The 13,605-nt window shown below is 40.7% G+C and overlaps 2 protein-coding genes across 5 annotated transcripts in view; both read right to left on the bottom strand.

Moving 5' to 3' along the window:
* OVCH1 (ovochymase 1) overlaps window positions 1-521 on the bottom strand; it is a 57,962-nt gene extending 57,441 nt beyond the window's left edge. Inside the window, exon 1 of the mRNA XM_072999901.2 lies at window positions 119-521. Within this exon, the coding sequence (XP_072856002.2) occupies window positions 119-170 (52 nt within the window). The 5' untranslated portion in view covers window positions 171-521. The remainder of the gene's footprint in view (window positions 1-118) is intronic.
* A 2,562-nt stretch (window positions 522-3,083) lies between these two features.
* TMTC1 (transmembrane O-mannosyltransferase targeting cadherins 1) overlaps window positions 3,084-13,605 on the bottom strand; it is a 210,272-nt gene continuing 199,750 nt past the window's right edge. For all 4 annotated transcript variants that reach the window (XM_078376280.1, XM_072999904.2, XM_078376279.1 and 1 more), the window contains one exon: window positions 3,084-12,356. In XM_078376280.1, the coding sequence (XP_078232406.1) occupies window positions 12,222-12,356 (135 nt within the window). In that variant the 3' untranslated portion in view covers window positions 3,084-12,221. The remainder of the gene's footprint in view (window positions 12,357-13,605) is intronic.

Genomic DNA, 13,605 nt, shown 5'->3' with positions numbered 1-13,605 from the left:
TGCTTCAGCAGTAGTAATTCCAGAGAACAGCAATACCAGAGGTGTCTCGCCAGTTCACTGACAGCCTGGAATAAACATCTCTCTCCAAAACCATTTTTGTATCTTTGAACCCACTTACCATGCTGACTGATGAAACTCAGGGAAAAAAGGATGCACAGGAACATTCTCATCGCTGAAAGCGAAGTCTAATGCAAAACCACCCTTGCATTCAGCAGGGAAGAATAAAAGCCAATTAGATTTTAAAATGGCTTCAACTTTGCTGTTTCGCCAGAAAAAGAAGAGCTGGGGATTGCTTATGGGCACTTTTTCCAATATCAAAGGCCACCACCTCAGCAGAACTGAGCAAGCGGATATTTATAATGCTTTAAATAGATGCAGTCTCTTCCCAAGGAATTCTGGGAAGAGGGTGGGGCTACAACTTGGCAATAATGATTCTAAGCATCTTGTTGAAAAACATTTATCCTTATTCATTTTGGGCACAGCTGGGAAACTTGGTGACCGGTTAATAGGTCCTCTTTTTTTTTTTTTTACTTTTTTAGGTATAAATGAATGGCTGTCCTAGATTTAATGCAAAAACGTAACATATTATGCAGAAGAAGAGGGAAAAGATCTGAGGGGGGAAAAGGCTGTAAGAGTCGTGATGGTGGCCAAGCTAGCTGGAGGAGTGTGGGAGTTGCAGTCCACAAAAACAAAATATCCATTTCAAGTTCTGCAAAGGACTAGTTGCTTATAACTAATTCCTTGGTCTATTAGTGAAAATATCACTAAGTTACATTACAATTGCAACCTCACATAAACGCCCCTTTTGCAACACTACTGTAACTCTTTCATGACTTTTATTTGGCCTCACTGAAAAGTAGAGAAGGGCTGTTTGGGGCCATTCCTTCATGCTTTCTTGTCCGTATTGAGGCAAACATTACAGTGCATTTAACACCACTAGCACGCACAAATCTGCAGCTTTTGACTGAAAATAAGGGTGGGGGGATAAAAGTTGCCACCAATGCACAGACAGTCAAAAACGAATGAAGCTTGTTTTCCTTCTGCACCCAGATACCATGCTTTCAGAGTATGGAAACAGAAGATGCACACAGGAAATGACCAATTCCTGACAATGCAGATCTCAAATTGTAAAAGAAATCTTTCTCAGTGTCCATTATTGTGGATCTGAAGGCAGGAGAATGAGCATCTCTAGCAACAATGGTTGGGGAGTAATTTATCTTGTTGTACATAGATGGGTGTCCACATCCTGGTAATAGAGGCTTCCCTTCACCAATGCATTTACTTCACACTTCTTAGGCTGAGAGCCACCTACAGGCACAAACGCACAACTATACATGAAATTAATCTGTGCCTGAGGACTGTGCTGGCCATAGGCAGTCTGTGCTTGAAATGGAGCGCTGCCCCTTTTAATCTAATAGGCCAGCTTGCATTGTGATTGAGCAGTGGTCTTGTCGCCCAGACGGAATTTGCACAGATTTGTTGTACGGGGTCAATGGTGCACTCCGAATGTGCAGAAAAATAATACATAGATCAAAATATGCTGCATCTCAGTCCACAAAGAGCAAAGATTTTACTGAAGTAAAAGATGAACAGTGCAGCTTTGGCCATATTCACCAGTTAAAACGAATCTGCAATGTGTCAAAGTGAAAGCATGAGTTGAGAGATGAGCATTTAATAACGTATGCAACTGCTTGCCAAAACATTCTGGGTTGAGGGATCTTTTAACAGCAGAGGGGCACAAATGTTTTGGCCTGAAGGCGACATTTGGTGTTACTTGCAGGGAGAAAGGGTGGTTGGTTGGTGTGGAACTACATACGTAAACATATACTTCACCATAAATGGGAGGGAAAACTTAAAATTACCTCCCTTTGCCTGCTGAGACCCCAGAGACGTCTGGGTGAGGCAACCCCCCATTGAGCTGTTTTAAAGAGGGACCTTTGAAGCCCAGAAACTGGTGGTGTTGCTTAAATTGCTCTCCAGCTGAGTTGCTGGGAAAGACAGGTTCTCTCCCTCCAGCTTTGGAAAGGCACATCCTCCACTCAAATAATGATTACAAACAAGCATAAGAAGAGCCGTGCTGGGTTACCTCAAAGCCTTATCTGGTCTAACATTGTTTTCGTAGAGAGGCGGTGGACCTGATGCCTTTGGGAAGCCACAAGCATAAAACACATTGTTTGGAATAAGTTCCTTGAGTGCCAAATATTATCTGATATTCACAGCATGAAATTTCTGTACATCCTTTAATTACAAATTCTTCCACGTGCCTTCTGCCATCCAATGAATCATGTAAGAGGATCTCCAAGCAACATCACCCACTGGAGCAAAATTGGCCTGTATAGAACTTTCAGCGATGGGCCTGTGTTTATGAAATGCTCCCTCAGGGAAGATACCTCAGATCTAATTCATTAGCTTTCAGAATGACCCAGGAAAATATTGGTGCTAGCTTGAAAGTTATTAACCTTGTGCTTGGTGTGTGCTGTCAAATCACTTCCTCCATATGATACTCAACTAAATTCATTCTCTCTAAAAAGTCTTCTGACTAGCAGGCCTGTTCAGGTCTTGCAAATGAAAGACCGTGGATTATTTTATTGAAGCAATCTATCTCATGTTAGATCTTTTGCTTTTCCTACTGCCTTCAACTTTGCCTAGCATTATTGCCTTTGCAGTAAGTCTTATTCAGTGTTCCAGTGAACATCTCTACATCCATCCAATATGACATGGAACGCCACTCGTGTGTTGAGACTTCCTCTTCTTCTGTTCTACCTGTACAACCTGAAATCTGCTCCGGAGGATCTTCCAACAACCAGGAACAGGAGATGGCAGGTTCCCATGGGTGGGATCTATACTACCAGTTGTTGTGGACAGATACCACTGAGTGTATCACATTATGGTTAGATATTTCCTGATATTGCAATGTCAAAGTTTGTAATTGTGTGTGTGTGTGTGTGTGTGTGTGTGTGTTTTTTTTCATTTAAAGAAATCCAGGTGTTGCTTCTCCACTCTCTCCATGCATACACAATGACCTGAGATGAAGTGTCCCATGAAATCAGGCTTGTTATAAAAGCAGACAGCCACAAGAAACACACATTTCGCGTTTTTATATAAAATAGACATTTATATACATCTGCTTTGTTCAAAGTCTTCTTTGATCGTAACTTTAACTTTTTGTACATAAAATGCATCGGTAATTTGACAATGAAAATAAAGGACCTTTCAAAATCCTGTTAACAGTGACATACATCCCGCTGCTAAATTGTGCCTTTATTGAACAAAACCCACTGATCCTTTAAATTTAGAAAAGCAAGAGAGATGGAGACAAAGACAAACACCACAACAATGCAATAAGCTTCTGCTTGGCGAAGTAGATTAATGGTATCCCATTTCAGCAAAGAGATATCTTGGTATTCGGAGAAACCACAGATGAGAGAAAAGAGTGGGGAGAGAGGGAGGAGGAGAGAGAGGTTACAAAAGAAGGGTTTTTGATAAATCCATATGAAAACCAGAAGGACATTCAGCACATCCTTTAAAAGACAATCATCATCATCAATGCTTATACTTTTCAAACACACCATTAAGAGCCAAAGAAAGTTACCTTGTTGCTTGTTTCTAAATGTTTGTGAAAGCAAGATAGCTGACTATTGCACATTCTCCCTAAGGCAAAACACCACTGTAGGGCTTCGGGTTTTGTAGATGAAACGTGGGTGAGCAGTAAGTCAAATGCACGGTGTGATGGCAAACTAGGGCTAAGGTGTACAAGGTGTCCTGTGAGCATCTTACGTGACTGCTTTCTGCTACAGGTTGCTTACAGAGTTCGGGAAAGTTCAGGGTTTTGGACTACAACTGTCCAAACCAGACCATGTGGTGCATTCTCTCTCTCTCTCTCTCTCTCTGTTTTGAATCTCGCCATGGCCTCTGGCTTAATTTGTTTTGCAGTTCTATCCCATTCCTATCACTAATCCCCATAAGGACTGCCATTGCTGCTGTCGTCTGCTGGTATATATCCCCTTGTAATTGCAACTGACATCTACCTGGGAGAAACCACAGCAGATACGAGCTTGTATGTCTCCGTGCCAAAGCTCCAGCCTCAAGTACTAACACACTCTGTTTTTCAAAAAGGAGCTCAGAGAAAGTGAGCAGGCAAGCATTTGCACATGATGCTGATTAGCCACTGCTATTTAAGAGTACATCAACCTGGGTTTAGTTTTCTAACCACTGAGGTGGTGACTTCCTAGGATGATAAGAAAAGTGCCTATAAAACACAACCCACTTCTTTCTCCTGCTGCTCCCATTCATGCCTGGTGGAACACTGAAGCCAAATGGAAAATTACCTTTAATAATTTTATTCACTTGGCTGAAGAGAGGTGCTTCGCCACACAGTTATGTGGCCATATATGGAGCTCTTTCAAAAGAAAGAAAAAACAGTAGAAGGGGATCCACCTGTTGACAGAAACAGCCTTCTCCTACCAATTTCAAGAACATGACTAAAAAGGAGAGGTCTTATTTCTTCTTTGACTGCATGTCCTCCCACGTTTTCCACATTGGTCCTAACTAGATTGGGGACTCTTTCCAATCTGGTTTGCAGCAAATTCCTAAGCATGATAAAGAGCTTCATGGCTCAGTGGTTAAACTGCGGTATTGCAGCCAAAACTCTGCTTATGGTCAGCGTTCAACTCCAACAGATCTGACAGCTGGCTCGAGGTTGACTTAGCCTTCCATCCTTCTGAAGTCGGTAAAATGGGTACCCAACACACAGGGTGGGTGATGTATAGCCTGTATAATTAACTCGTACATGAAAGCAATATGGGGTGGTATATAAGCAGCATATTTTGCTTTTTAAACTCAGGAACAAGTCTTACTGAGCTCCGTGGAGCTTATCTCCAAGGCAGATTACAGGGTTATAGCTTAACACTGTGATGCTGTGCTTTATCTACTCATAGGTAACACAATGAATCCAGTGGGGTTTGCTCCCAGGTAAATGGATACAAGACCCAGACCTTTACAACATGCCATTGATCTGTATGAATCAACGGGATGGTATAGAACACAGGAGATCGGAGGCCACTAGGAATTAAAAATAACAACTGTGTCTCTAACATTACACTTACATAGTCATTAGGCCACCCATGTAGATGGACTAATGCCATTCTCTTGTCTAAACCTTAGCAGCTATTTTTAAAACACTCTTATTGTACAACAGTGCTTTCAAGATGTTTACCCTAGGAAACATTTTCCCACACAGCTGAACTTACACATGTGGTAAAGGAATCTGCAGTAATTTCCAGCAGCTCAGCTTCTAACGCAAAGCTACACATTCTCATTCTCACTCTCTCTGTATGTGTGTGGGAGAAAAAAAAGGTTTTAAGCTTTATGCCTTGCGGCATTTTTCCTGCTCAAAATCTCTCCTCCCACCAAATCGTTTGTGTGTTGTCAAGCCACTTTTGATCTAAAGCCACCTAAAGAGGTTTTTTGAGGTGAAACATTCTAAGAGTGATTTGCCACAGCTACCCACCAGTAAGTTTCTATGATTGAGCAAGGATTTGAATCCAGGTCTCCTGAATCCAAGTCAAACACTCTATCCAATAAACTGGATGTATTTGACCCTACTGAAATGAACATGAAATATACGGGGAGGAAAATAACTGCACAAAGGCTGCAATTTCTAGCAGGAAAACGGTCTTAAAAAGGTCCCTCTTTCCATGGATATCACCCTAACCTTCTTTTTGTTTGCCTTTGATCTTCCCCTTCAAACTGCACCCTCAGTAGTTACATCATCTATAAACATAAAGAATCATAGTGAGACACTAAACACCCAAGACAAAAGAAGTTAGGCGCTCTGCACCCATCTCTGATGATTCATTCTTTTAGCCAATGCTGCCTATTCTGGCTGGGAACAGCTGGTCTCCAACAGATCACATGCCCATCACCGGCTACTCAGATATGGAACAGAACAGACTGCACAGAAGGCCCTACCTCTTGTAGAGGATTTATGGGCCTCCTTCAGGGTGACCACCCGGAGGAGCCTCAACTGGAATGATCTTGCGGGTTGGGCAGATGGCATTGAGGAAATATGTTCTGACAGATAACATGGGCTCAAACTGTGGAGGTCTTTGCATGTATCTGAACCGTGAACCTGATCTGGGATGCCACAGACAGCCAATGGAGGCAAGCCAGAATCGGAGTAATGTGATCAAATTTACTTACATCTACCACCAGTCACGAAGAGTCGGGGGTCACGGAGAGTCGGACACGACTAAACGACTAAACAACAATGACCACGTCTGGCTGCTGCATTCTGGACCCACAAGTCTCCAGGTCAGGCTCAAGGGAAGCCCCATGTAGAGAGCATTGCAGTAGTCAATCTGGGAGATGACCAGGGCCAACATCAAAGTCCTAAGGGAGTCCTTGTCTAGGTAGAGGTGAAGTTGGGTGATTCACCTAAGCTGGTTAAAGGCTGATCAGAATATGGGTGCAATCTGGGACTCCCAAGAAAGCTGGGTCCAGAAAAAAGCTCAAATTATGCACGTTGTCCCTAAACTGGAGGGGAATACCTTCCAGCCTAGGGACCATCCCCTCTAACCTATCAGCGGTCACCCCAGGTTCAAAATCTGTTTTGTCTGGGTTCAGTTTGAGCCTGTTAGCCCTGGTCCATTCCAGTACTGGACTGAAACCATGCAATGCTCCCGAGTCTGGACAGCATCCACTGCAGAGGTGGTAACGGATAGAGCTGTGTGCCATCAGCATACTGATGAAACTTTACTCCAAATCTCCTGATGACCTCCCTCAATAGCTTAACATACTGTAGATGTTAAACAGCATTGAGGATAGTGTCAATTCCTGAGGAACCCCCATACCGAAGGGACCAAGATACTGTCATCTCCTTCCTTAGCTGAACTCTCTGGAACAGTCCTTGAGAAAGGATTGGAGCCAGCTCAATGCTAAGCCCCCAATCCCAACCTCAGAGAGCCTGTCCAGGAGGATACTGTGGTCAACTGCATAAAAAGCCAACGAGAGATCTAAGAGGATACATCTGCCCATCAGCCTCCCTTAAAAGGTGATCCTGTAGTGCAACCAGTGTCGTCTCAGTACCCTGTTGTGGCCTGAATCTAGGCTGGAATAGGTTAAGGCAATCCTGTTCCTCAAGGTATGAATGCAGCCAATTTGCCACCACTCTCTCGATCACCTTGCCCAGAAATGGTATATATTAGCGATCAGACGGAAATTGTTAAGGTGGTATATAAACAATATGCTTTTAGATTAAAGCTATGTGCCAGAATCCTTTTGGATTTGTGGATTATCCATCCGCAAAATCTCCCCAGCTGTTCATCATGTGGTTGATGTGCTTGGGTCACACACCTGGAAATATGACAGCTGACACAGTCCAAAAGCTTCTTGTGTAATTGCACTCTTGTGCTTGTATTTCTGCAACATGATTTTAGGTATAGTGTTTAGGCTACAATGATTCACCCTTGCATTCAAATAAAAGTATAACCATAGGGCTTCACTGTGAAGCAGGTATGCCAAACTCTCTTTTCATCTCAATCTAGTTTCAATCTGAGACCAACATTTATCATCTCAACAGCCTTAAATTTTTCTTCTCACTGTCAGCCCTTGGTTTGAGATTCAGCTGATGTCCGTACCAACCTGATCGCAAAACACCACATAAATTGCAGAGAAAAGAGAACCATCCAGCAACTCTTTTTTGACAGGCAAAAAAAAATGGGTTCAAAATATAGGCTTTGCAAGTTAAGCATATTACCAGAAGGAGAAAAGACGACAAAGTATTTATAGTTGCATTTAGTATATGATCTGTAGGGGGGAAAAAGAGGGAGAATACTTCCTTATATTTTCAAAAATAAGGTCTATTTTACTGCCAATTACTCTGACCCATCAGTATAGTAAAACTGGGCATGAGAAATGTGTTGCTATGAAATTAGACCATCTCTTAAGTGATTCTCCCAAACTGGCCTTCATCTAAACAAAACACTTATATCAGTGGACTCCTGCTATTAAAAAGTTTCACTCATGCTTCTTTTGTGTGCATGCTTCAGTAAACCTGCAGTTACCACACCAGAATACTGATTACACATATCAGTTCACTTTTCCTTGACACTTAAATCCATAAACTGCTACTGCAGGAGAAATGCAGGAAGGCAGGTATTATAACCCTAAAGTGTCTCTTTCACAGATCAACAAAAGGGGGGGGGGAACGGTGTAGTCCTTGTACACATCTAAAGCCTCTCTATCTCTTTTCTTTTCTTCCAAATACTTCAGGTAATTTTGCAAAGCCAAGTTCAAAGGTCTGATTCCAGCCGTGGGCCTCTGAAAAGTACAAACAGTCTACCTGCCACAATTGAGTAAATGTTTCTGGGAAGGTGGCGATCAGAAGTTGCTTGGACTTACATCTAACATTCCTTGCATAATACTGACATGGGGCTGTTGCATGCTGGAGAAACATACAGGACTTAAAAGAGATGCCACTCAAATGTAATGTTCACATTCTAGATCCATCCACCCGATTTGCAAAATTATGAATAATGACATTTCCTTGGTTTTACTAATCTAATCTCTTTATGAAGTATCGTCACTATTCTGTCTTCAGATATGTTGAAATTAGGCTTCAAACTTCTATCAAGACATGTTGGTTTGCAAAGTAAGAGAAAGTTTGGGCAGGTGGTTTACTACTAACTGATGTTAATATATTTCACTGCTTAATAATAAGAGTTTCCATTTGTGGCAATGTAGATAGTGGCCCCAATTAAGGTAAAATTAGTTGTGACAAAGCTCTGTTAAAAACAACAGGATATACATTTATACACAACTAATTTGTTTGAAGTGTGTAAGGGCAAAGCAATTAGTATATTTCAAACTGTTTACATTTTCATTTGGGGAATAGATTCTCTCTCTGTAACTTTCTCTCATCAACTAACCTAAAGTAATAGATAATACAAGCATTTAAAAAACATAACATAAAATCTCCTTTAAAAATTACCTCTTGCTCATACACACTAGGAGTGGGGAGAAAAAGGCTCAGAAATGCTTTCCATAAATGTTTACAAAATGTATGTAATTTCACAGGACTAAGACTTATTGTGCACAATCTAGCCAGAAGTTCTTTATTTCAGTGGGACTTATCCATTAAAACTATTGTGCTGTGTTTGTCACAACTGCTTTACTTTATGTAATGCAGTGGGCTTGTATTTTGTCAATCTAACAACTATTTAACATGCTAAAAAAAAATGGGATGATAGAGTGGATTTTAATGATAAATTAATTAAATTTTAACTCTTGGGGAACTATATTTTCACAAAGTTTTCTGCAGTAACCAATCCTGAAATTCAGGGCGAGGTCAATAATTTAAGTAAAAGAAGTTCTGTTTTGCATCCAACATGAGCCTCTTCTTCTGATATGCCATTTTAGTCAATATTTTTTAACATAAGCAGGTTATTCCCTTACTGCATTTGCTCAATGTTTCCGTACTGTCTCAACGTTTCTACAAAACAAACATTTGCTCTTCCTGTTTTATGGATGGAAAACTGAGTCTACCACTTAACATCTTGTTCAAGTCCACAACAGACTTGGAGCCTGCGTCCAGCTTTCTAGGCACCAAGCTGTGTTGTCCCAACTATTAAGGCCACACTGGGTAACATCCCTTTTCTCAAGGAAAGGTGCTTCTAAAATGGCCCCTAGAGGGACTAATCCAAAGGCACTGTGCATCCATTCTGGGTTTTTTTTTTCATTCTCAACTTTTTATTTTTTAATAAGAAAGAGACGGAGAACTGCTGGGAAAACACACAAGTGGAAGATGCAATCATTCCATAAAATTCTGTGATGGTTGGTGCAATTCATAATAGAAGTCTAAGAACCCAAAGATCTGCATCTCCACCACTCTAGACTGGCTTGAGGCATTTTAATTATACTTCAACTCTCCTAAAGCTTATCACCTATAGCAAAAGTGGATATTGACAGACATTTACCAAATGGGATAGGCTTTGCCCTGTAAAGAATAATTCATCATTTCCCAGTTTTTTTTGAAAAATATCCTTGATATTTGGTTGATACAAACAAGATGCTTTCGCAGTAGTTATATGGATATTATGGTAAGTTCCCAATTGGTCTTTGATACTCATTTACTGACTAAAATGATTTAAATGTTACATTTTCAAACAGTCTTTCCTAACATAGCAGCCTTCAGATGTTTTGAACTACAACTATCATCTGTCTCCCTCAACATGGCCACTGAATCGTGGATGTTTTGATAGGGAAGTGTATCAAAATTTGCTCAGCATGGCCAATTTTTTGGAACAGTACAAGACAAATTTGACAGAGCTGCATAATTTGGTAGAGTCGTGCTATGAAGCACAGGCCTACAGCATCTCTTTCTCAGAATATCTACAATTCTGTTCACATAACCCAACATGAAATGCATCTGTTAACAGTGGGTCGCTTAACATCATAAACCCCATCAATACATGTTGGTCTGAAGCCTTTCAAAAGCATGAGCAATTGTCATCTGAACAGGATGCCATTTTATTCAGCCAATGGAGCAAAGATACTGAGATGAGACTCTACCAGACTCTGAGGCATCTGATTCCTGAAGCAGTTTTAACAGAGTAATTAATATCAGAGCTTGAAAAAGTTAGATTTTTAAAAAAACTTCCCAAATTCCCCAATGAACATTGACACTGCCCATGCTGGCTGGAGGATTCCGGGAGCTGTAGTTCAAAAAAGGAACTTGTCTAAACTCTGATTAACCTACACACCTCTCCTCTGTGGTTGCTACCTTCTCTAACTTCACAAAAATAGGAGCAACACCCACAAGTTTAGCTTACATTTCTAGTTATTAAAAATGGCATCAAACTTGACAAAGAGGAAAATTAAATATGTAACATTTTCATTATGTTAAATAAGTGGCATGAAAAATGTTGAACCCCCAACATCTGTGCCATGATAATCCTTGCCTATGAGATTCAATTGGTCTCTCTCTCTTTTAGTAATGAGACACAGGAAAGTGACAATTCTGTCTGATGAAAAAAAAGGTGCTTTTAATATCTCTTGGTTCACTTCCGTCCAAGTATCATGAACAATAGTGGTATAGTTAGCGGGGGAGGGGGGGAGAGAGAAAAAGAAAAGCCCTCTTACCAACCAAGGCACCAGATGGCCTGCCAGGGTTTCTGAGCACCCAGTAGACCTTCTGAGGTGCTTCTCACAGATGCTTCCATACAACCATCTCACAAATTGCACCCCAAACTCAAGATCTGCTTCTAGGCCAAAGGATGAGGAAGCACAAGGACCTATCATCAGAGAAAGAAATACAGTGTGCACAGAAAGGGATATGCATGGATAAGAATCTCAATTCTTATATACTAGTTTGAACATTCTAAATAGTTTTTTTTCAGGTGCAATGGTGAATCCCCTAGGATCACTGAGCTACTCAGATAAACTGTTGGAAAGTATTGAGACCTACCACCCAATGGTTTAGTTTTCCCCTTCCAGCAAAACAAACAAAAACCCTAAATTATTCTGAGAAGAAAAGAAAAAAGAACACGCAGCTGAACTCAAACCATTATATTATGCCATACATGTAAACTGTCCCAAAAATGCTTTGTATGTATTTCGCATTCAGGCTTCTCCTTAACTTGCACTTGTGATCAAAAGACTCTTGAGAACCAGTTCTACTAGTTTTTTTTCTCGGATGGCAGAATATTACACCTCAGGAATTAATATAAGAATCCCCGAGGACACTAAAGAAGGCTGATTTCTCCTTCACCCATTGCCATTCCTGCTTCCTCCCACTTTTCTTCATTGATTTTGACTGCTATCTTCTAGATCTCATGGGCTGAGTTTTGTTAAACTACTCCTTAAAGCAAGATTACATTACAAGAACTGTTTTTTTTATCTTTGATGAATCAAGCCTTCTTCATTTTCAACTATTCCTGCACCTGATTATTTGCTGTTGTTATGAGTGCAACCCTTGGACATTACATATGTATTTCTTGCTATATGACAAATCTACCCAAATATAGATTCAGAAGATTGGATTTCAGTCCTTTCCAGAGCACATCCAGAGACAAACAGCAAGTCTCTGTAGCTTTGGTGACTCAACTGTGATCCTCATGTACACCTCTCTTATTCTGGGGTCAGGCCCGCAGTTCCTTTCAGCTGACGTCTGGTTGTAGGAAAACTGTGACTCTTGCAGAACGCACTCATTGAGCTCATGCTGTTTATCCTCTCTCTTGAGCTCCCTGTAGCCTCTTCTCCAAGCGATCCAGTTTAGCTAAATTCTCTTTCAGCAGTTTGCTGTTTGGAACAAGCTGTAAAGCTTTCTCATAATAGTTTCGTGCAGCGATGTAGTTGCCCTGAAAAAATGAAGATGGGGAGGGAAATGAAGCATCAGTCTTGTTTCTTGAAGTGTCGCCACCAGTCAGCCTTGTTCAGTCGAACTCTTTCAGGTATCAATATTCTACATGGCCTTCACACCCAGAACATCTGTTTATTTTTTGCATCTTTTTCTTCATTAGTTATTTATGAAAGCTTGGAAACAGGACATTAATTTTAATGCATAGATGCTTGAATTCATTACTTTTCCACCCAAACGATACAAAATGACATCAATAAATTTGGTGTTATGAAAATAACATTGCAGATGCAAAATTAATGCCAGTCTTGGTCATGTAATGTTATTTATTGGTACACCCTCTGTGTTATTTATTGGTTCACCCTCTGTAGCAAGTATATGTACTTACTCACCCCCTCCCTATAAAAAGGAAACATCACATAACTTCAATAAAGAACTGCTTCAGAAGCAATTATTCTTCCACTTAGGCATAAGGTGCTCTGGGAGTACAAATCCCAGAAAACCTAGTTAACAAAGACATTGTTCAAGCTTTCTGGAAGCCATAGCCCAAGCTTGAGAGCCACTGCTCTATATACAGTCAGTTAACTCTTTAACCACTTTCCTATAACACACCATAGAAGGCATTACAGAAAGGTGAATTTTTCACGTGTTTATTTGAATATTTTTAATCCTACCCTTCTCCCTATAGAAGGCGGCTTACATCATTAAAAGATAACATTTAAAAGCTAAAAACAGTAAGTATGCACATATAATTATTTTTATTTTAAGTGGTCCATATGAAAGGAATTGTCTCACATGCTATAGGATCAACATAGTGACAACAGTCTGGTGTTCCGTCCATTATTCTCCCAGCAGCCACACTTTTTGACAGTTTTTGTCACTATACCTATCCATGATTGCTTTCTTAATCACAGTCTGGTGCTTCTTCAGTGGGGAAGGGATTGTCACTCTTGAATTGGCCTTCTCAGCCACACTAGATGCTGTTCCAAGTCCTCCATACAGAGCACGATACCATAGTCTTTCAAGACTGAAGGATGCTTAATGTATGGTGTTTCTAGAGGACTTTCAACCTTTTCAGAACAAATCTCCAAAGACTGTTGTAAAGTTTGTGACCTTTCTTCCCTTGACATGCTAAATCCCCAAGTGACTCAGAGGCAGGAAAACTGAAGGATTGGCTACTCCCTCATGAACCTGCCTCTCAGAGAGTCGAACTGGACAAGGTGTTCAAATCACATTTAGAAGTGAAGCTC

The sequence above is a fragment of the Pogona vitticeps genome, chromosome 5, assembly GCF_051106095.1.
Source record: "Pogona vitticeps strain Pit_001003342236 chromosome 5, PviZW2.1, whole genome shotgun sequence".
Classification (NCBI taxonomy): domain Eukaryota; kingdom Metazoa; phylum Chordata; class Lepidosauria; order Squamata; family Agamidae; genus Pogona; species Pogona vitticeps.
This window is presented reverse-complemented; position numbering and strand designations above follow the sequence as displayed.